The 24718-nt window shown below is 38.3% G+C and overlaps 1 protein-coding gene across 1 annotated transcript in view; it reads left to right on the plus strand.

Moving 5' to 3' along the window:
• The window catches only part of cfap77 (cilia and flagella associated protein 77), a 135085-nt gene that overhangs the window by 147 nt on the left and 110220 nt on the right, over nt 1-24718 (plus strand). Inside the window, exon 2 of the mRNA XM_059993790.1 lies at nt 253-459. Within this exon, the coding sequence (XP_059849773.1) occupies nt 361-459 (99 nt within the window). The 5' untranslated portion in view covers nt 253-360. The remainder of the gene's footprint in view (nt 1-252; nt 460-24718) is intronic.

Here is a 24718-nt window from a genome sequence, read left to right on the forward strand (position 1 = left end):
AAAATGCCATTTAAAAGCTGATGTGCTACTGACTTAACGTGAAACGAAGAAAACTGGGATCATAGTTCAAACACTGAAATATTCTAGTTATGAAAGTGCAATCTTGTTTGTTCAATTATTATTTCATTTACGACTATTTTAACTAAATCTGTTTAATGACCTGCCTAATTGTAATTGGACAGTTGGAATATTTTGATATATTACCAATAGCTCACAGATCTTTTTTTTTCTTTCCCCGGTTCACTTACCCAGCCGGCATCTGACAACATTTGTCGTGTGCTTGCCCCTCATTTGGTCAGTAATCCAGCCAAACCCAGGGAAAGTGCGAATCCAGAGTTCATCACCATTGAAGAATAGTATATGTCTGACACAGCGATGTTACCTGCTTCATCATGGTCGGAAACAGATCGTGTTGGGGAGATCAGAGATTCCATGTTGATTAATCCTCTTTTAATAAAGGTAAGGTCTTGAGGATTCACAATCCTGCTAGCTGAGGCAAAAGAAAATGCAAGATCCGCTATTGTTTCGTTTTTGTTTAAAAATCCAAGGAATACAGTAAAAAGGCAAATTTGTGACTCAAAGTTTGTAGATTATGCACATAGATTCTTGGAAAAGATTTAACAAGTATGGTGATTTGGGGAGGATTAAAATATGGAAGAGCCCTAATTTATTCTATAGTTTATTATTTATAAAGTAATGAATGAATTACTGAAGTTTTTAGTAAAGGATGGATGAACAGAGGAATATCATTATTCTCCAATTATGCAGAAGATTAATGTAATTAACAATAGAAATGACGTTCTACAGACTTCACTAAAAACTATTAAAATTATGTAAGCATGGATACAACTTCTGTGTATTTGATTATAGATAGTATGTATACTAAGCTTGTTTATCCTTGGCTAAAAAAAAAATCTCTTAATTGATAATTAAATATTTAATTCATAGGGCGTACTTTTACCCATATACTATATATCATGCCATTAAATCTCACCTGTGGATCTTAGAAAATATAAAAATTTGATCATAGAATTCCTATGTAAACAGTGATTTTTAATATTAGCTGCTGTGTAGAAGTCAACATTTTTCAGTTCCAAACAGTAAGTATTAAATGCTCAATTAATTTTTAAATTGCAAGACTATTTCTTTTCAACAGGGAAAAGGGAAGCACTTACATTATATAAGAACATTGAAATCGTAGCCAGAGTTAGACATGTGGGTATTTAAAGCCTGCTCCACCATTCTTTGAAATCATATCTGATCCTGTGCCTTATTGACTTGGACTATGCTCACATTCACTTTGTGTCCAAAAATCTATCAGCCTTAGCCTTGAATTTTCTTACCAAAGCATTCACGTCCCCCTTGAGATACAAAATTTTAAAGTTTTGCAATCGTCAGCATAAAAAAATTTCTTCTCATCTTTATCTTCAACAGCCAGCTCATTATCTTGACTTTTCAGACTAAATGGAAGGAGGAGCAGCTTGTTGGCATCTACCCTAAAATCCCTTTCCGTATCTTGGAGTCTCATTGAATTCTTTCAAGAGCTGAAGAGATCCAAGAAAAACTTCACAGGCAATGGTGTGCTTTTGAGAATATTGTCATGGAAGGTGTCATTACAGTCAATTGCCACGGCTAAATTCTACAGTTGGCAATAAGATACATGAACGTAGAATTTGTCTTAGTGTCATTGTTTAAGAAATTAATGGTGGCTTGGGATGAGGAAAGTTCCCTCATTCTTCATTAAACATCATAGGATCTTTTAAATAAACAGAAGTTCTACTTCTGATGAAAGCATCTGGTGTGAAAGATGTTGTATAACACTCTAGAGTGTTATGTCATTCTAATTGATAGCAATTAGCCAAATGTTAGCTGCAGATAGCTCATGTGAAGACTTGATATGAAGAAAAATTGCAATGTTGTTTCAGATTCTATTTAAGATGAATATTAACAAAAATGTCTGTTGTTGACTTGTAAGTTTTACTCAGAAATTTTACAAAAAAAAAACTCCATCATCCACAAATGGAAGTAGAAATCTCAAAGTTATTCAGCTTGGATCAGTTTATTCCCACTATATGGATCAGTTTAAATACAGCATGGGGAATGATCTTTCTGATCTCTCACCTCCTATGCTAATTTTGATTGGGCAAACATTTGAATGCTGCAGTAGCCCACTTTCAAAGGGACATTATCTGTGCTACAGCCCTGTCTGATAATTAATGTGTGTGTACAAGGGGCAAGAGCAGGATGGGACGTGGCTATACCAGTCACTGGAAGAATAGTGTGTTGACACTCACCTGTCAGGACTCACCCACAATAACTGTCCAGTTGATCAAAGAACTAGAGGGCAACACATCAAAAGGTCTGACGAGGTAGTAAGAGGGGGAAAATGAGAAAAAAAAAACTGACAATCAGAAATAGAAAATTATGACTAATGTCATAAATGTGTTACTTTTTTTGTGCCTGTCCACAAAAGAATATCAGTAAAGCATTAAGGCCCAGAATACACCATTCCCTCCAATGAAGAATGGATTTTATTCATTTATTTGACAAGAGAAAAGTAAAATGAAATTAATAACAGAGTATATGCAATTGATTTTAACTTTGGCAATTTCCATTTACCGGCAGACTGTCTGAATGTTAGTTGTTATAGTTTGAAAGTAATTTTACAATTCATTATATGACAGTAACGTAATAATTTACAAATTAGGGTCACCCAATTTTGTACTTTGTCACAGGAAGTTCTACTTAAACTGTAGGTTCTTTATTTTCCACATGGTGGCACCAGTGCAACAGCTTAAATTAGATGCTGTCCAACATGTGATAGAATCATTTTTTGTCAAAATTTTATTTGTAATTGGTAATGCAATGTCTTTTGCAATATTGTACTCGATAATGAAATAGTGGGAAAATAAAATTTGGAACAGTCTTAAAATTTTGTTTTATTAGTTCCGTATTTCAATATGGTAAAATGTAGAATACATAAAAGGGATTTGCCAAAGTTTATGCTATTTGAAAGTTGGACATAATTACCAAGAGTTATTTAACTGAGAGTTATTATAGTTTTTCTCTCTCATAAACTAAAATTTCTATTTCAGTTCCCCACTGAGCATAATCCATCATTAACAAGTATAAAAATTTGCATACTTGGTCTTTCCTTATAATTAATATAAACAGGAAATATTAGACCATAAGACATAGGAGCAGAATTAGGCCATTTGGCCCATTAAGTCTGCTCCACATTCTATTATATCTAATTTATTACCCCTTTCAACCCCATTCTCCTGTATTCTCTCCTTAATGTTTGACACCCTGATTAATCAAGAACCCATCAAACTCCATTTTAAATATACGTAATGACTTGGTCTCTACAGCTGTCCATTGCAATGAATTCCACAGATTCACCACTCTGTGGCTAAAGAAATTCCTTATCTCCATTCTACATGGATGTCCTTCTATTCTGAGGCTCTGCCCTCTGGTCCTAGACTCACACACTGTAGGAAACATCCTCTTCACATCCACTCTTTCTAGGCCTTTCAATATTTGATAAGTTTCAACTGTCCTTCCTATCTCTTCTAAACTCCAGCAAGTACAGGTCCAAAATCATTAAACACCTCTAGTGTGTTAATCTTTTTATTCCTAGAATCATTCTTATGAACCACTTCTGAACCCAACACAATACCAGCACATCTTTCTGTAGAAAACGGGTGCAAAACTGCTCACAATACTCCAAGTGCAGTCTATCCTGCCTTAGGATTACATCCTCGCTGTTATATTCTAGTCCTATCAAAATGAATGCGAACATTGCATTTGCCTTTCTTATCACCAACGAACAAGGGCTCTCAAGTCCCTTTGCACCTCTGATTTTTGAATTTTCTCCCTTTAGAAAATAGTCTTCACCTTTATTCCTTCTACCAAAATGCATGACCATACAGTTCCCTACACTATATTCCATCTGCCACTTCTTTGCACATTCTCCCAATTTATCTAAGTCCTTCTGCAGACTCCCTGCTTTCTCAATACTACCTTTTGTATCATCCGCAAACTTGGCCACAAAGTCAATTCCATCATCAAAGTCATTAACATATAATGCTAAAAGAAGCCACTAGTCTCCAGCAGCCTAAAGCTCCTCTATATTCCCACACTTTGCCTCCTGCCAGTCAGCCAATCTTCTATCCAGGCCGGTATTTTTCCTGTAATACCATGGGATCTTATCTTGTTAAGCAGTCTCATGTGTGGTACCTTGTTAAAGGCCTTCTGAAAATCCAAGTAAATAACATCCACCAACTCTCCCTTGTCTATCCTGCCTGCTATTTCCTCAAACACTTCCAACAGATATATCAGGCAATATATTCTCTTAAGGAAATCAGCTGACTTTGGCCTATTTTACCATATGCCTCCAAGTACCGTGAAATCTCATCCTTAATAATGGACTCCAAAATCTTCACAACCACTGAAATCAGGCTAACTGGCCTATAATCTTTTTTCTGCCTCCCCTCCTTATTAAAGAGTGGAATACCATTTGCAATTTTCCTGTTCTCCTGAACCATCCCAGAATCTAGTGATTCTTCACAATCTCTCCACAATGCCTCCGCAATGTATTCAGCTGTCTCTTTCAAAACCCTGGGTGTAGTCCATCTGGTCCAGGTGACTTACCTACCTTTCAGCTTCCCAAGCTCCTTCTCCTTCTGAAAGAGGTAGTGGTAGTGATTGTGGAGGCATTAATAATGATCTTTCAAAAATCATTGGACTCTGGCATGGTGCCAGAGGACTGGAAATTTGCAAATGTCACTCCACTCTTTAAGAGCTCAGTGGTTGGGAAGATGTTGGAGTCAAACACCTATGTCAGGATGCTGTTCATCGACTATAGCTCAGCATTTAATACCATCATTCCCACACTCCTGATTGAAAAGTTGCAGAACCTGGGCCTCTGTACCTCCCTCTGCAATTGGATCCTAAACTTCTTAACTGGAAGATCACAATCTGTGCGAATTGGTGAGACGATCAACACCGGGCGCACCTCAGGGGTGTGTGCTTAGCCCACTGCTCTACTCTGTCTATACACATGACTGTGTGACTAAGCATAGCTCAAGTGCCATCTATAAATTTGCTGACATTACAACCATTGTTGGTAGAATCTCAGGTGGTGACAAGAGGGTGTACAGGAGTGAGATATGCCAACTAGTGGAATGGTGCCGCAGCAACAACCTAGCGCTCAACGTCATTAAGACGAAAGAGCTGATTGTGAACTTCAGGAAGGGTAAGACGAAGGAACACATACCAATCCTCATAGAGGGATCAGAAGTGGAGAGAGTGAGCAGTTTCAAGTTCCTGGGTGTCAAGATCTCTGAGGATCTAACCTGGTCCCAATATATTGATATAGTTATAAAGAGGTAAGACAGCAGCTATACGTTATTAGGAGTTTGAAGAGATTTGGTATGTCAACAAATACACTCAAAATCTTTTCGATGTACCATGGAGAGTATTCTGACAAGCTGCATCACTGTCTGGTATGGGGGGGGGGGGACTACTGCACAGGACTGAAAGAAGCAGCAGAGGGTCATAAATCTAGTCAGCTCCATCTTGGGTACCAGCCTACAAAGTACCCAGGACGGCTTCAGGGAGCGGTGTCTCAGAAAGGCAGCATCCATTCTTAAGGACCTCCAGCACCCAGGGCATGCACTTTTCTCACTGCTACCATCAGGTAGGAGGTACATAAGACTGAAGGCACACATTCAGCGATTCAGGAACAGCTTCTTCCCCTCTGCCATCAGATTCCTAAATGGACATTGAACCCTTGGACACTACATTACTTTTTTTAATATAACGTATTTCTCTTTTTTGCACATTTTAAAAATATATTCAATATACATATACTGTAATTGATTTACTTATTCATTTATTATTATTATTTTTAGTTTATTTTTTTCTTCTATATTATGTATTGCATTGAACTGCTGCTGTTAAGTTAACAAATTTCACATCACATGCCAGTGATAATAAACCTGATTCTGATTCTGTTAAGAATTCTGTTATTGAGTACTTGGTGACACAGGACAAGATAGGACAAAGTCCGCATGGTTTCCCTCAGGGAAAATCTTGCTAAACAAACCTGAGGGAATTCTTTGAGGAGATTACAAGTAGGACAGCTAAAGGCAATGCAGGGGATGTTGTATATTTGGATTTTCAGAAGGCCTTTGACAAGGTGCCATACATGAGACTGCTTACCAAGTTTAGAGCCCATGGTATTATATGCAAGTTACTGGAATGGTTAGAGCATTGGTTGACTGGTAGGAGCAGTGAGTGGGCATAAAAGGATCCTTTTCTGGTTGGTTGCCAGTGATTAGTGGTGTTCCACAGGGGTTGGTGTTAGGACCGCTTCTTATGCTGTATATCAATGATTTAGATGATGGAATAGATGGTTTTGTTGCCAAGTTTTCAGATGATACAAAGATTGGTGGAGGGGCAGGTGTTGAGGAAACAGATCGGCTGCAGAAGGACTTAGACAGATTAGGAGAATGGGCAAGAGAATGGGAAATGAAATACAATGTTGGAAAATGCATGGTCATGCACTTTAGTAGTAGAAATAAATGTGCAGACTATTTTCTAAACTGGGAGAAAATCCAAAAATCTGAGATGCAAAGGGACTTGGGAGTCCTTGTGCAGAACACTCTAAAGGTTAACTTGCAGGTAGAATTGGTGGTGAGGAAGGCAAATGCATTTACTTCAAGAGGTCTACAATACAAGAGCAAAGATATGATGTTGAGGCTTTATGAGGCACTGGAGAGGCCTCATCTTGAGTATTGTGAACAATTTTTGGGCTCCTCATCTAAGGAGAGATGTGCTGGTATTGGAGAGTGTTCAGAGGAGGTTCACAGGATGATTCTGGGAATGAAAAGGGTTATTATACAAGGAACATTTGATAGCTTTGCGTCTGTTCTCACTGGAATTTGGAAGGATGAGGAGGGAATCTCATTGAAACCTTTCAAATCTTAAAAATCCTAGATGTGGAAAGGATGTTTCCCATGGTACAAGAGGGATAGAGGGGTGTCCATTTAAAACAAAGATGCAGAGAAGTTTCTTTAGCCAGAGGGTGTTGTATTTGTGGAATTTATTACCACAGGCAGCTGTGGCAGCCAGGTCATTGGGTGTATTTAAGGCAGAGCTTGATAGGTTCTTGATTGGTCATGGCATCAAAGGTTACCGGGAAGAGTCCTGTGAGAGGGGCTGAGGAAGGGAAAAAGATCAGCCATGATTGAAAGGTAGAGCAGACTTGATGGGTCAAATGGTCTAATTCTGCTCCTATATCTTATAGTGATATGGTCTTATGGTCCTTAGTAATAGCAACTACACTCACTTGCCCCCTGACACTCTCATATTTCTGTCATACTACTAGTGTTTTCCACAGTGAAGACTGACACAAAATACTTATTAAGTTCATCCACCATTACTTTGTCCTTCAATACTGCCTCTCAGCATCATTGTCCAGCTGTCTGATATACAGTCTCACTTCTCTTTTACTCTTCATATATCTGAAAAACCATTTGATATCCTCTTTTATATTACTGTCTAGCTTACCCTCATATTTCATCTTTTCTCTCCTTATGGTTTTTTGAGTTGCCTTCTGTTGGATTTTAAAAGCTTTGCAATACTCTTACCTTACACTAACTTTTGCTATATTATATCCCTTCTCATTTCCTTTTAATGGTGTCTTTGACTTCCCTTGTTAGCCACACTTGTTTTATCCTCTCTTTAGAATACTCCTTCATCTTGGGATGTATCTGTCCTGAGCCTTCTGAATTGGACCCCAGAACTTCAGCCATTGCTGTTCTGCTGTCATCCTTGCCAGTGTCCCCTTCCAATCTATTTTGGCCAATTCCCCTCTCGGTAACCTATTGGTAGGTTGTAGTCAATAAGGAATCTTTTGAAGCATGAATACTGACACAGACTATGTGGCCCAAATAGCACTTCATGTGCTAAACTTTTTAATGCAAATTCTATTCAAAAGCCGCTGAATTTTTTGAAAATCTGATTTTCAATACGTTAGTCTCTAGCCTGAATTAATGTCGGTACATTCTTGAATGTTTCCTTCACTGAGAATTGCGAATCAAATAACTTTTCAGTTGAGCTCAGGCTGTAATAGAATATTTGGAATTATGAAATCCAAGACACAGAAGACTTTTACAGGCACACCACAGTCTATAAAAAGCTAAAAATTATAGCAATATTAGCTGATGGGGAAAACTTGTGTTCCAGAATAAATGTCCTCAGATGATATGTCCTCATAATATGATAAGTTTTATCTGCAATTTGAGAAGGATAAGGGCAGCTCTGAGGTGTCAGTGTTGCAGTTGAACAAAGGAGACTATGGAGCCATGAGGGAGGAACTGGCCAAAGTTAACTGGACGGATATCCTAGCAGAAAAGACAGTGGAACAGCAATGGCAGGTATTCTTGGGAATAATGCACAAGGTGCAAAATCAGTTCATCCCCCGGAGAAGGAAGGATTCAAAGAGGGGAAAGGGGCCACAGTGGTTGACAAAGGAAGTCAGAGATTGCATAGCATTAAAAAAAGGAAGTATGACAGAGCTAAGGTGAGTGGGAGGACAGATGATTGGGAAATTTTTAAGGAACAACAGAACTTAACTAAAAAGGCAATATGGGGAGAAAAAATGAGGTATGAACGCAAGCTAGCCAGGAATATAAAGGAGGATAGCAAAAGCTTTTTTAGGTACGTGAAAAGAAAGAAGATAGTTAAGAACGATGTTGGGACCTTGAAGAATGAATTGGGTGAAATTGTTATGGGAAACAGAGAAATGGCAGAAGAGTTTAATAAGTACTTTAGATCTGTCTTCACTAAGGAAGACACAAGCAATCTCCCAGATGTATGGATGGGCCAAGGACATAGGGTAACAGAGGAAATGAAACGGATTGACATTCGGAAGGAAATGGTGATGAGTAGACTGATGGGACTGAAGGCTGACAAATCCTCAGGTCCAGGTGGTCTGCATCCTAGGGTACTAAAGGAGGTGGCCCTGGAAATTGCGGATGCATTGGTAATCATTTTCCAATGTTCCTTAGATTCAGGATCAGTTCCTGAGGATTGGAGAATGGCTAATGTTATCCCACTTTTTAAGAAAGGAGGGAGGGAGAAAACAGAGAACTATCGACCTGTTAGCCTAACATCAGTAATGGGGAAGATGCTAGAGTCCATTATTAAAGATGAAATAGTGGTATATCTAGATAGCAGTGATAGGATCGGGCCGAGCCAGCATGGATTTACCAAGGGTAAATCATGCTTGACTAATCTATTGGGGTTTTTTGAGGATGTAACCAGGAAGTTAGACAAGGGAGATCCAGTGGATGTAGTGTACCTCGATTTTCAGGAGGCATTTGATAAGGTCCCACATAGGAGATTGCTGGGTAAAATCAAAGCTCATGGCATTGGGGGGAAGACATTGACATGGATAGAAAATTTTGGCAGATAGGAAGCAAAGGGTAGCGGTGAACAGGTGTTTCTCGGAATGACAGGTGGTGACTAGTGGGGTGCCACAGGGCTCGGTATTGGGACCACAGCTGTTTATGATTTACGTCAACGATTTAGATGAAGGCATTGAGAATAACATCAGCAAGTTTGCTGATGATACTAAGCTGGGTGGCAGTGTGACATGTGATGAGGATGTTAGGAGAATTCAGGGTGACTTGGATAAGCTGGGTGAGTGGGCAGATACTTGGCAGATGACGTTTAATGTGAATAAGTGTGAGGTTATCCACTTTGGGAGTAAGAATAGGAAGGCAGATTATTATCTGAATGGTGTAAAGTTAGGTAAGGGAGAAATACAAAGAGATCTCAGAGTCCTTGTTCATCAGTCACTGAAGGTGAATGAGCAAGTGCAGCAGGCAGTGAAGAAGGCTAATGGAATGTTGGCCTTTATTACAAAGGGAATTGAGTACAAGAGCAAGGAAATCCTCTTGCATTTGTACAGGGCCCTGGTGAGGCCACACCTGGAGTAGTGTGTACAGTTTTGGTCTCCAGGGTTAAGGAAGGACATCCTAGCTGTAGAGGAAGTGCAGCGTAGATTCACAAGGTTAATTCCTGGGATGTCTGGACTGTCTTACGCAGAGAGGTTAGAGAGACTGGGCTTGTACATGCTGGAATTAAGAAGATAGAGAGGGGATCTGATTGCAACATATAAGATTATTAAGGGATTGGACAAGATAGAGGCAGGAAATATGTTCCAGATGCTGGGAGAGTCCAGTACTAGAGGGCATGATTTGAGAATAAGGGGTAGGTCATTTAGGACAGAGTTAAGGAAAAACTTCTTCTCCCAGAGAGTTGTGGAGGTCTGGAATGCACTGCCTCGGAAGGCAGTGGAGGCCAATTCTCTGGATGCTTTCAAGAAGGAGCTAGATAGGTATCTTATGGATAGGGGAATCAAGGGATATGGGGACAAGGCAGGAACTGGGTATGGATAGTAGATGATCAGCCATGATCTCAAAATGGCGGTGCAGGCTCAAAGGGCCGAATGGTCTACTTCTGAACCTATTGTCTATGTATTACAAATATATGTGTGTGTGTATTTTTTTATTTTTTAAATGTTTTTTCTTGGGAAAACACTATCAGGTGAGGTAGGAAGCAGGCACAGAAATATGCTTATGTCACCATTCATTGTGCCACAAATAACTGTTTTCTTAGAATTTCATAGAATATTCAAGAACATTCAGTAGATAAGAAAGTAAGAAATAAGAGTATGGGTAGGCCATCCGGACTATCAAGCCTGTCCCGCCATTCAATAAGATCATGGCTGATGTCCGTAAACTCAGCTCCATCTACCTGCCTTTTCCCCATCACCCTTAATTCCCTTACTATGTAAAAACCTTTCTAACTGTTTCTTAAATATATCTAGTGAGGAAGCCTCAACTACCTCCCTGGGCTGCTTATAACCCTACTCTGCCCAAATCTATCAACATATCATTTTTCCATTTGTTCTCACTCATATCATGAGGTAACTTGATTTTAGATGCATCCAACATAAGCTCTCCGTGGTATTTTAAATACATAAACAATGTAACAAAATTAATTCCTCTGACAATAAAACTAACATCAACATAAATATAAACAATCTGAACAATAATTAATTAATTATCTGGTATTCAAGTGAATGAGATACGAAAGATTTCAGTGAAATGCTAGTTAGCTTTTATTTTTATTTGCAAATTAGCAAATCACTTTTGCATTATCTAGTGTAGTCAAATAAGGTAGAGAGCATTAAAAGAATTTTTTAATTTTTAATTGTGCTCCAAGTTTGCAAGTTTCCATTTTTTGATGTGTAAACAAGAGACTAATGCTAAAGTTGGATTGTGCAGTATGCATTCTTATATATTACATAATTCAATTTCAGTGAAAAAAATATTTGGAAAGAAAAGTTGTAGATTTACTATCATGGCTCAAAATGTTAAGTATTTATTCCTCTCCATATGTGCCAACTGATCTGTTGAGTTCTTACAGCACATTGTGTGATTTAGCTTTCAGAAAACATTTAATTTTCATTCCAGATCATCTATTCAACAGAATTACACATGCTCAGGTGATCTTTGGGCAGGAGTAGTTGCAGCTGATAGAGTGCAATTGATTTGTTTTCTCTGAATTCCACAATTACAGAGAACATAGAGTAAAGGCCTTTTAGAATGTAAAGTCTATTTAGTATCTATAACCCGTTGAGCCTCAAGCGCTACTCTATTTCACTGCAGTAGGTCCGCAAACAGAATACTTGTCGCTCATAACACACTGCAGTGTTTTAGAGAGAGATCCAAATGATCAATAATAAACACCTTACTACATTGTAACAAATTTGAAATGTCTTAATTTATTCATAAGGTTTTACTTTTGTAATGATCACTTAAAAATTGTGGATGATGCCATCCACTTTGGGATAAGAAATCATCCAATTTCTTAGTAAATTTTGAGTCCCTTGTAAAACACAATTGCTACTTAAATAATTCCAGAATTTTTGTCTCAATAATGCTACTTTTGTTTTCCTACAATTCATAAAATCTCTGTTATCCCCCTGCTACAGCCATATTTACCTCCCCCACCCAGTTTGATCATTCCTTCATCGGTGCAGTATCCAGCTGTTATTTGTACCTTTCGAACTCCTCCGTCTGGATCACCTATCCCTTTATCATTTCATATGATGCAGTATCAGTTCTTTGCTGATAATGCACATGAAAAGTGCCTTGGAATGTTTAATTGTGTTAAAATGCAGTATAGTTATAAGTAGACTTTCTATATATTTTAATTATCGATTGGATGTTCTGTTGAGAACTACTTGATATCAGTTCAAAAATTCCCTTTCATTAGTTTTATGTCATATCCCAAGTTCCATTTCAGCACTATCAGCTGCCTTATCATTTCTTTCTTGGTGGAAAAGCTTTCTTCATAACAACCTTGCACCCAATGTTGGTGAGAATTGATTGTGGACTTCAGGAAGGGGAAGTCAAGAAAACGCACTCCAGTTCTCATCTAGGGATCGATAGTGGAAAGTGTGAACAACCAAGTTCTTGGCTGTCAACATCTGTGAAGGTCTATCCTGGGCTGAACTTATTGATGCAATTACAAAGAAGGCATTCCAGCAGCTCTATTTCATTAGGAGTTTGAAAAGATTTAGTTTGTCACCAGAGATTAGCAAAGTTCTACGGAAAATAAAATTTATTCTTATACTTCAGACATGCAATGCTGTGGATAAGATGTAGCTCATCTTCATAGTCCCTAATTTTTGAAATAGCTTTGTTTACAGGTTGTATCTTTTCAGTGTGCTTTTGGAAGTAGTCATTTGTTTTACTCAGTTTTCAAAGTATTCACAGTACATTCATTATGAAATAATATATAAATTATACAACCTTGAGATTTGTTTGCTTACAGACAATTGCCATGCAAGGATGTAATAGGATATAGATCAGTTGCAGATATGGGCAAAGAAATGGCAGGTGGAGTTTAATCTGGCATAATGTGAAATGTTGCACTTTGGAGATCAAATGTAAGGGAACAGTATAATGTTAATGGTAGGACTATTAACAGTGTTAATGAGCAGAGGGGCCTTGGAGAGGGTGCAGAAGAGGTTTACCAGCATGCTGTTTGGATTAGAGCAGCGAGACAAACTTGAGTTGTTTTTCTGTGCAGCAGCGGAGGCTGAGAGGAGATCTGGTATAGATTTATAAGATAATAAGAGGGATAGATAGAATGGACAGCCAGAATTTTTTTCCCTGGTTTGAAATGCCTAATACCAGAAGGCATACAGTTACGGTGAGGGGGTAAATTTAAAGATGATGAACTGGGCAAAATTTTTTACACAGGAAATGGTGGGTGCCTGGAATGCATTACGTGGGGTGGTGGTGGAGGCAAATATGGTAGAGGAGCTCAAGGGGCTCTTAGATAGACACATGAATGTGCAGAAAATGTAAGGATATGGATATTGTGTAAGCAGAAGATATTCATTTAATTGAGCATTTGACTACTAATTTAATTAATTTGACAGAACATTGTGGGCTGAAGGCTTGTTCCTGTACTGTACTGTTCCATGTTTTACATAATTGTAGGGAGTATCTTGTATCTTAATCTAAATAATTTACTCATATTGATCCAACAAAACTGTTGAAGGATTTGTAGGTTATGTGCAGAATAATGTGGTATTATGCCGATTGTCTAAACCCTGGATTTTCCCCATTATATGGGTGCTTAGAATTCAGATGTGCTGTGGATTTTCAGAAGGCACTTGAAATCATTAAACTTACAGCATTAACAGAAAGCTTACACAATGTGTCACTGCTGAATGAAATTAAATTTGATTCGCTTACTGCAATTACTTACATTCCATAGTTTACAAAGTGAAATCTAGCAATTTCATTGGAAAGACTAATAATGGTACCATAATGTATTCAATAAACGTTAAAATAGACCTGTCTTGATTTTTAGTATTCCTGGTTTTAATTGGTTGGTAAGCCTTAGTAAAAAATCACTCTAATTAAAGAAAATGATTAAATTATAGTAGTCTAGGTTACAAAATAAACAATGTTACAAAGGCAAGTTTCTCTCAACAAGGTTATTTCATAGATCAGGTATATGTAGTCCATTCAAGCATAAAGTTTCTTTTGCCAGATCACCACAGATTGGTTAACATGCGCAAAATAATTCTGCTTGATTTTAAAATTCTTATTTCTGTTTTTAAATCTCACAATGATATAACCTCTTCCCATTTTCGTAATATTTTTAGCTCTACAATCCTCTAAGACATCTCTACATTTCCTTTTCTGTAGTTTAAACATTTTAGATTTAAATTACTCTACCACTGGCAACTGTAATTTCAGCTGCCAAGCCTAAGCTCAGAAATTTCCTTTCTGCTTTTCTTTTCTTCTTTAAGATGCCCCTCAAGACCTGCCTCTTCAACAAATCTTTTATTCTGCTGTACCTACATTACTTTGTGGCTCTGTATTAAAGTTTGTTGAATATTACATTTAGGAAAGACTTTATGAATTACTTTATGAATGTTATTGCTTTGGTTGTTATTCGCTTAGAACTGCAGAAAGTCTATATTAATTTATTTACCATTCAAATTTGCCTGTAGTTGGTCATTGAGTACTTTCAGAATACACAAACATTTTAATTAAGTTTTGTGAGTTCAAAGTCTTTCACTAAATAAGGGTTTCTGTAAGTTATGATAACTGTGATTTTCACTGTTTCTTTTACCCAGGTAAGTATTAAAATGTAAAGGAAAGGTGGTCTGAAATTTAATATTACTTTACTTAACCCCTTCTCCCTCTCCGGGTGCCACCTATCACCTGCCTCCTTGTACTTCTTCCCCTCTTTCTTACTCTAACTTCTCCCCTTTTTCAGTCCAGAAGAAGGATCTTGGCCTGAAACGTCAACAGTTTACTCTTCCCATAGAAGCTACCTAGCCTACTGAGTTCCTCCAACATTTTGTGTATGTTGACTTGCTACTTGGGTCTTGTGCTTACCTGGTTTGTATCCAGTAGGCTGAACTTGCTGAATGGCAGACTAACAAGGGTCTATGTGGGGCCTAGGATTGGCAAACATTACAGCTGTCACACGGTTAGGCTAGAACATGGACCATCCACAAAATGGCTGAAGAAATTCTTATACACATGATAAAATTGTGACCTCAGTAGGCTTGTTCCAGGAATGTTACTTCATTTTAGTGAACCATTTAAAATTTAAAAATATATTATTTCTCCTCTTGCCCTATCTCAGGACTGTAAAAAGAATCATTTTAATGTGTGTGGGGTAAGCTTCAATCTATTCATCACACAATCAACCATCACTATGTACTTGTAGCATAAGTACCAACAGTATACATTAAATAATTTAAAAAGAGGATGAATTGATTGGCAAACTCTGCATGCAGTTATAACTCAGCTCTTTTTCAAATGTCATATCATGAATAAACAAACAAATAAATAAATAATGGGGTAGCTGCCATATGCACGTTCATTCGCTAGAGAAATGATTTTATGCATAAAATAATCAAGGATATAGTGCGCTTAGTAATAATAAATCTGATATACTTACTGGAAATAGTACAAGACTGCATACTCTTCTGGTCTTCCTGATTAAGGAGCAAATCGTATTGTCAAGTGTCTCAGAATGTTTACCATGATTAGATTTTATAAAGAAATGCATTAAAATTAAAAAGATAGCAGCCGGAGTGGACTCAAAACAAAATAAAATAAGTTACTTTTACAAAATCTTTAGAGAAGAGAATTCTGATGGGTTAATATAAAGACATTTAAATTTATAAGGCTTTGGGATGTATGGTAGCAAATTTGGATACCTATTATAGACTAAGGAAGTAAAATGAGTCAGCACAGTACTATGGGCCGAATGGCCTGTTCCTGTGCTGTTTTCTTCTATGATCTATGTTATGTTCTAAACACTTAGTCGTAATAGTGAGATTTGTGGGATTTGTTTATACAAAAGATATATGGAGGCTGAGGGATTCAAGGAAAATATATAAAAGGCACATAATAAAACTGTGGGCCAAAGACAACTATTTATGCACAGAACTACAGTCAAAACAGAGATCTTTTTCCAAAACAAAATTGTTGTGTGGGGTGAGTTGAAGGAATGGTTAGCAGCTCACAATGGTTGGATGGCTTGGGACAATGTTTTGTATGGCTGGAAGACAAATAGAAATGAATTTATCGATTATTAAAACACTCTAAAGAGGAATAGTTGGAAAAGAAAGGCTGGGTAAGTTAGGTAAGTCAGAAGGACAGAATGAATGAATGCAACAGTGCAGGAAAGGAGAATAATGAATAAACTGTACAAAAGTTCAAAGTAAAATTTTATTATAACAGTACATATTTCCTGAGGAGTATTTCCCGTCTCTATTTCCAGAGGAGACTGCCGGACAATGCTGAGGATATTCTATGAGGCTGTGGTGACCAGTGCTATCATGTTTGCTGTTGTGTGCTGGGGCAGCAGGCTGAGGGTAGCAGACACCAACAGAATCAACACACTCATTCGTAAGGCCAGTGATGTTGTGGGGGTGGAACTGGACTCTCTGATGGTGGTGTCTGAAAAGAGGATGCTGTCCAAGTTGCATGCCATCTTGGACAATGACTCCCATCCACTCCATGATGTACTGGTTAGGCACAGGAGTACATTCAGCCAGAGACTCATTCCACTGAGATGTAACACTGAGCGTCATAGGAAGTCATTCCTACCTGTGGCCATCAAACTTTACAACTCCTCCCTCGGAGTGTCAGACACCCTGAGCAAATAGGCTGGTCCTGGACTTATTTCCACTTGGCATGATTAACTTATTATTGTTTAATTATTTATGGTTTTATATTGCTATATTTCTTCACTATTCTTGATTGGTGCGGCTGTAACAAAACCCAATTTCCCTCAGGATCAATAAAGTATGTCTGTCTGTCATATATGTCACCACATACAACCTTGAGATTCATTTTCCTGTGGGCATACTCAGCAACTGTATGGAATAGGAACTAAAGCAGGGTCAATGAAATATCAACTAGAATGCTGAAGATAACAAACTGTGCAAATGCAAATATAAATAAATAATAATAAATAATGAGAACATGACATAACAAGATAAAGAGTCCTTAAAGTGAGATTATTGATTGTGGCGACATCTTAATGGATGGGCAAATGTGTGTAGTTATCTCCTTTTGTTGAATTGGCTGATGATTGAAAGGCAGCAACTGCTCTTGAACTTGGTGTTCTGAGACTCTTGTACCTTTTACTTGATGGCAGTAGTGAGAAAAGAGCATGGCCTGGGTGATGAGGATCTCTGATGTTATATGCCGCTTTCCTACAATAGTGTTTCATGTAGATGTGCTCAGTGGTTTGGGAGGCTTTATCTGTGATGTATTGGGCCGAATCCACTACCTTTTGTAGGATTTTCCATTCGGAGGCATTATTGTTTCCAAACCAGGCAGTGATGCAGCCAATCAAGGCACATTCCACTACAGAGCTATAGAGGTTTGTCAAAGTTTTTGATGTCATGCCAAATCTCCACAAACTCCTGAGGAAGTAGAGGCACTGCTGTGCTTTCTTCACAATTGCATTTACATACTGGTTCCAGGACAGGTGCTCTGAAATAGTAACAACCAGGAATTTAAAGTTGCTAACCCTCTCCACCTCTGTTCCTCTGATGAGGATTGACCCATGGACATCTGGTTTCCCCTCTCCTGAAGTCCACAGTAAGTTCCTTGGTCTTGCTGTCATTGACAGAGAGGTTGTTGTTATGACACCACTTAGCCAAATTTTCAATCTCCCTCCTGTATGCTGATTCATCACCACTTTTGATATGACCCACAAGAGTGGTGTCATCAGCAAACTTGAATATGGTGCTGGAGCTATGCTTAGCCACACATCTATAGGTGTAAAGTGAGTAGAGTAGGGAGCTAAGCACACAGCCCTGTGGTGCACCTGTGCTGATGTAGATTGTGGAGGAGATGTTGTTGCCAATCCGAACTGACTGGGGTCTGCAAGTGAGGAAATCAAGGATCTGATTGCACAAGGAGTTATTGAGGCCAAGGTCTTGAAGCTTATGATAGGTGTTGAGGTGATGACAGTAATGAATGCCAATAAAGAGCATCCTGATGTATGCATCTTTGCTGTCCAGATGTTTCAGGGTTCAGTGAAGAACTAATGAAATTGCATCTGCTGTAGACCTGTTTTCTTCTTCTCCTGCCTTTCAACTCACAAGTGAGCATAGGCCATCAACAACATCTTTCCAGATCAACCAGTCTTGTGCATATCTCTCCAGCTATGACCATGTCATTCCCACTCTCCTGGTGTCAGTTAACACTTCTCTCCTCCATGTGGACATAGGCCTACCTCGATTTCACTTGCCCTGAGGATTCCATGTGAGAGCTTGTCTGGTGATATTGTTTGGGGGCTTCCTCAACGTGTGTCCTATCCAGCACCACTTCATTCTCTTGATCTCTGCCTTAATTGGTGTCTGGTTGGTTCTTTGCCATAATTCTGTATTGTTCTCATAGTCTGTCCATGTTAGCCCCAAAATCTGATGTAGGCATTTGTTGATGAAGGTCTGGATTTTTCTGATTACTTATGATGTTAGTCTCCAAGTTTCAGAGCCATATAGGAGGACAGATTTGACATTTGAGTCAAAGATTCACATTTTGGTGCTTAATGTTAGTTCTTTTGCCGTCCAAACTGTATGTAGTATAATAAAGGCTCCTCTGGCTTTTTGGATCCTGGTCTTTACATCCTCATCAGTACCTCCTTTCTTGTTGACAATGCTTCCCAGATAGACAAATGACTCAACTTCTTCTAGAGGGGCATTTCTTAGGATAACTGTGTTGTTTCCTGCATTTACTTTTAGTAATTTTGTTTTCCCTACACAGATGTGTAGCCCTAATTTCTGCGATGTGGAGTTTAGAAGATCTGTTTTCTCTTGCATTTGAGCATGGCTGTGTGAGAAGTGCCAAATCATCAGCAAAGTCAAGATCATCCAGCTGTCTGAACAATGTCCACTGTATTCCATTCTTCTTGCCATCTGTTGTTTGCTTCATAATCCAGTCCACCGCTAGCAGGAAGAGAAAAGGGGACAGTAAGTATCCCTGTCATACCCCAGTGTTCACCTTGGAACTGACCTACATGGATTACTCTGCATTCCATATCTTCATAGATCTTCTTTACCAAGTTAGTTAACTTTTCTGGAATCCCAAGGTGCCTTTTTAGTTTCCACAAGGTCTCTCTGTCCAGGCTGTCAAATGTTTTTTTCATAATCTACAAAATTAATGTACAGTGATGTGTTCCATTCCAACAACTGTTAAATGATGATCCTAAGAGTTGCAATCTGATCAGTGCAAGACCTGCTTTGTTGAAATCCTGCTTGTTCATCTCTAAGCTTCTCACTCACTGCATTTTTCAATCTCTCTAAAATGATTCTACTCAGAACTCTCCCTGGCACTGAAAGCAACATTATCCGTCTGTAGTTTTTGCATCCCTGGAGATCTCCTTTCTTAGGGATTTTAACTAGATGTTCTATTCTCCAGTTCTTGGGTACTTCTTCTGCTTCCCAGACATTTTTTATGATGTTGTGCATCATTTCAATAGATATGTCTATGCTGCTGTTGAGCGCCCCTGGAGGTATACCATCAGGTCCTGCAGCTTTACCATCCTTTAGGAGCTTGATTGCCATTCTGATCTCCTCTTTGGTAGGAATGCCACAGTCTATCTCTAGGTTGTTCTCTGCTTGTGGGATGACAGGTGGTTTTGGTGGTGATGGTCTGTTTAGAAGCTGTTCAAAGTGTTCAGCCCATCTTTGGGTCTGATCCTCAACACCTGTCAGAACTTGTCCTTCTTTATCCTTAATTGGTCTTTCCTCGGGTTGAAATTTGCCAGAGAGTTTCTTGGTTGTGTTGAATAGTCCTTTCATGTTCCCTTTTGATGCTTCCTGCTCTGCTTCTTTTGCTGGGTCTTCAATATAGTTTCTTTTGTCCATTCTGATGCTTGCTTTTACTTTCTTATTTGCTTCTGTATAGTTTATCTGTGTAACGGTCTTTAATGCTCTTGCTTTGCTTTTGTTCAGTGCATCCTTTTTTGCTTTTTTTAGCTCTATTTTTCTAAGTGTTTCAGCAGAAATCCATGGTTTGTGTTGGCGGACTTCTTCACATGTGCAGGTCCAGACATCTTTGGCTTGTTCCCAGATCCCCTCCACACTTGGTTCTTCATTTAAGTTCTCCAAGGCTTGAAATCTGTTCTGCAATACTAAGTTGAATTGTTGTCTTTTCCCCGGTCCTTCAGAAATGGTGTTGCATAGCTTTTTGCTTTGCTTGTGGCGGCATAATTCCTTTTAAATTTGAGCTGAAGCTGAAGCTTACCAATAACAAGATGATGATCTGATGCCACGTCTGCACCTCAAAGGACTCTGACATCCTGCATGGATCTTCTGAACTCCTTACTGATACAGATATGGTCGATCTGGTTTTCTGTTCGATGATCTGGTGAAATCCACGTTGCCTTGTGGATCTGCTTGTGAGGGCATATGCTCCCACTGATTACCATTTCGTTGAATGCACAGAAGTCTACAAATAGCTCTTTATTTAGTTACCTTATTGATACCAAGGTAAATGCTCTGATTATATATCCTTATTACTTTGAAGAATTAATTAGGATAAGACCATCTTTCATGCTCAGAAACAGTTGTCAACTACTGTTAGATTCAACACAAATAGTGCCCAAAACTTTCCTAATGTTATTGTTACAACTGTAAAGCGGTAGATAACAGTTTCTATTCAATTGCTCAGCAATTTCAAGAAGGTATCTAAATAAACAGGAGTAAATATTCAAGTTTTACGGAAATTATTCATAATTTGTAACAAATACGCATTCAATTAAGGCACAACAATACAACTGAAAAAGTGGCCCAACCATGGGCTGAGGGAGTATTAAATCAAAGGAATAGAGTTATAAGCTTGCCAAAAAGCAGTAAGCCTGAGAACTGAAATGTTTTAGAATCCTGTGAAAGATGCCCAAGAAATTCATTTAAGAACAAGATTTAGTGAAAAACATAAAAACCGACTATACGAGCTTTTGTACATATACAAAAGTGAAAAGGCTAGAGAGGACAAATGTAGCCCCTAATAAACATATAGGAGAATTTATAATGGAGTAAAAGGAAATAGAAGCTAATCTTACATATGTATGTCTTCATAAAATTATAGAATCATGTATCACAGAAATGACTCAGCTCATCCTATCTATGCTAATCACACTTACCTGCATTAGGCCCAATCACCTCCATACTTTTACTATCCAAGTACCTTTCTAAAGACCTTTTAAATACTGCAATTGCAATTTCAAACAATTATTGCAGACTTGTTGCAGACTGATAATAGCTATTATCTTACACCTTATACCTGAGTTTCACAAGCAATTGGATTACATTCAGCTGAGCATCAAGCAAAGGAGTCTCAGGCTGCCCTTAATATTATAGTGTACATAACTATTCAGTTAAATAAAATAGTATACACAGACATACATGTACACATATATATTTATATAAAGCAAATAAATCACCTTTCTGAATAGCTTGTATAGACGTCAATTATCAATGCACTTCAATCAATTTATATAAAGTCTTTTGACCTTGAGCTCTGACCACTCTTTAACCAAAAGCAGATTCACTGCTATCAAAATTAGGCACATTTTTTTCTTACATCGTACTTGCTTTTCTTAAAACAAAGTTTGTGAGTTCCAGTAGATCTCTACGGCTATACTAAAGAACAGTGCACAAGAATTCAAGATCTAAAATCTAGAAATTGTGCTCATCTCTATTTATGCTTCTAACCTTGTAAAGAAACATCAGCAAGGCACATAATTACACTACTTTCAAAGTTCCTCAAGGGTTTTGCTGTAAGTGGCATAACCTCTAATCAGCAACAGACTGTTGAATCACAAGTCACTGTTGTACACCAAAGAGAATATGTACAATAATTATGCTGCCAGTTTAGAATATAAGCACCTTGCAGGCAGACAGGTGAATCATTTGTGTAATGTACCCACTTTCTAACATTATTATCACTTCATACTCCATTTTATCTCTATAATAAAATTATCATCTAATACTGCACAATGAATGATACCCTAAATAGCAAATTGCTAAGCAGGAAATATAAATAACATTACAGAGCAATCCATTTATGAAAGCAATTTACAAATCTTCATTGAATCCCTGGATAATCTGATCACTGCAGCCTTTCTCTGTTTATAACACAATAAGGACCAGTGATCATCAGCAGAAATCTAAATGCCATCGTATAATAGGAAAGTGCACAGTAAATGCATTGCCAAACATCCTTGGTCAGTAGTTCTGTATATATTGTGGCTACGACTAACTTTAATCCACATAATTTTAAAGAATTTTGCATTGGAAAACACACATTTGTCCCTCTTCTTTAAACACTGTCTTAGACTGTATGGTGAACAATAAAATTCAGGGTAAACTTTTCAGGGTAGCTGACTTTTTCACAAACCTTTAGTTAAATACTGTAAATACTTTTGTTATATACTAAAGGCACCACGGTAGCGTAGTGGTTAGTGCAATACTGTAACAGCTCGGGGTGTTCCAGAATTCGGAGTTCAATGCCGTGCCATTCTGAAAGGAGTCTCTCCGTGTTTTCCACTGGTGCTCCAGTTTCCTCACACAGTCCAAAGATGTACCGGGTAGGTTGATTGGTCATTGTAAATTGTCCCATGATTAGGTTAGAGTTAATTAGGACTGTGGGGTTGCTGGGGTGGTGTGGCTCGAAGAGTCAGAAAAACCTACTCTGGGCTGTATTGCTGAAATAAAATAAAATTAAAATATGGTCTTAATCCTTAATTTGTTATGGATTATGATAATCAGTTTGATGACCAGTTGGATCATTGAAATTGATTACTAGTAATTGATCAGCTATGATGATCAATTACAATCAGTAAGGTCATAAGACTATAAGACATAGGAATTATGCCATTTGGCCTATTGAGTCTGCTCCGCTATTCAATAATAGCTTATATATCAGTGAGGAGGGATGAATGGACAAGTGAATCATGTAGGGAGCTGTCCCTGCAGGAAACTTAAAGTGGGGTGCAAGGGAAAGATGTGCTTAGTGGTGCTTTCTGCAGGGATCGCTCCCTACACAACTCCCTTGTTAATTCATCCCTCCCCACCTGGCATTTATCCTTGCAAGCAGAACAAGTGCTATATCTGCTTCTACATCTCCTCCCTCACTACCGTTTAGGGCCCCAAACAGTTCTTCTAGGTGAGGCAACACTTCACCTGTGAGTCTGTTAGGATCATATACTGTGTTAATAAATATATTCTACATGCCATTTATTTAGGGCATTCTTAAACCTACCAGAGAAAGAAGAATTAGTCTGTCAGTTTAGATTCTGAATTTTATAGTTTTAAAAACTGTTGAGAAAACTTGACCTGCAAATCAATTCTTGATCCTCCTGTTAGACATTTTGAACTCAACATTAACTGTGCTTCAAGACATAATGATACTCAGTAGGGGGAGCTCTTCCCATGATCTGGAATGGATAGTGTTCCTTTGAGATATTCTGGTTTGAAAATGGATATAAAGCTTGCTAATGAGAGAAGAGTAATGAATTCAAAGGAGTATATTGCAAATGTAATTCAGGATCATATGAGCGTCTGAGAACTTCAGAATCAGGTTTATTATCACTGCCACATGTTGTGAAATTTGTTGTTCTGTGTACATTGCAATACATAATAATAAAACCTATAAATTACAATAAAGGTATATATAATTAAGAAGTGTAAAAAGAGAGGACAAAAATACTGAGCTAGTATTCATGGGTTCATTGTCCATTCAGAAATCTGATGGCAGATGGGAAGAAGCTGTTCTTGAAACGTTGAGTGTATGTCTTCAGGCTCCTGTACCTCTTCTTTGATAGTAGCAGTGAGAAGAAGGGAGCGTGTCCTGGGTGATGGGGGCCCAAAATGATGGATGCTGCCTTTTTGCGGTACCCTGGGTGCTGGGGAGGCTAGTGCCCATGATGGAGATGGCTGAGTTACAACTTTCTGCACCTTTTTGCAATCCTGTGCAGTGGCACCTCATACCAGACGGTGTTGCAACCAATTAGAATGCTCTGTGACTTGGTTCATATCAATTATCAAACTCCTGATAAAATATAACCACTGTTGTGCCTGCTTTGTAATTGCATCAATATGCTGGGCTCAAAATAAATCTTCAGTGATGTTGACACCCACAAACTTGAAACTGCTCACCCTTTCCACTTCTGATCCCTCAACGAGGACTGGTGTGTGTTCCCTCAACTTCCCCTTCCTGAAGTCCATAATCAGCCTTTCACATCCTTATGGCATTTCACATCTTGGAAATAAAGTTGCTGTGTAATTATATACTGATGAACATAATTAAGAATTTTTTTTTATTCCAAAGCAACTTTCTATTTACATGCAACTTTTTCATGATTCCTGTTGCTTTATTAAATTGCACCTAAGCAAAAAGGCAAAATATACTGTAGCAACACACACAAAATGCTGGAGGAACTCAACAGGTCAAGCAGCATCTACAGAAAAAGGACAATGGACATTTTGTCCCGAAACATCGATTGTACTTTTCCATGGATGCTGCCTGGCCTCCCGAGTTCCTCCAGCATTTTGTGTGTGTTGCTTGGATTT

The sequence above is a fragment of the Hypanus sabinus genome, chromosome 18 (genome assembly GCF_030144855.1).
Source record: "Hypanus sabinus isolate sHypSab1 chromosome 18, sHypSab1.hap1, whole genome shotgun sequence".
NCBI lineage: Eukaryota > Metazoa > Chordata > Chondrichthyes > Myliobatiformes > Dasyatidae > Hypanus > Hypanus sabinus.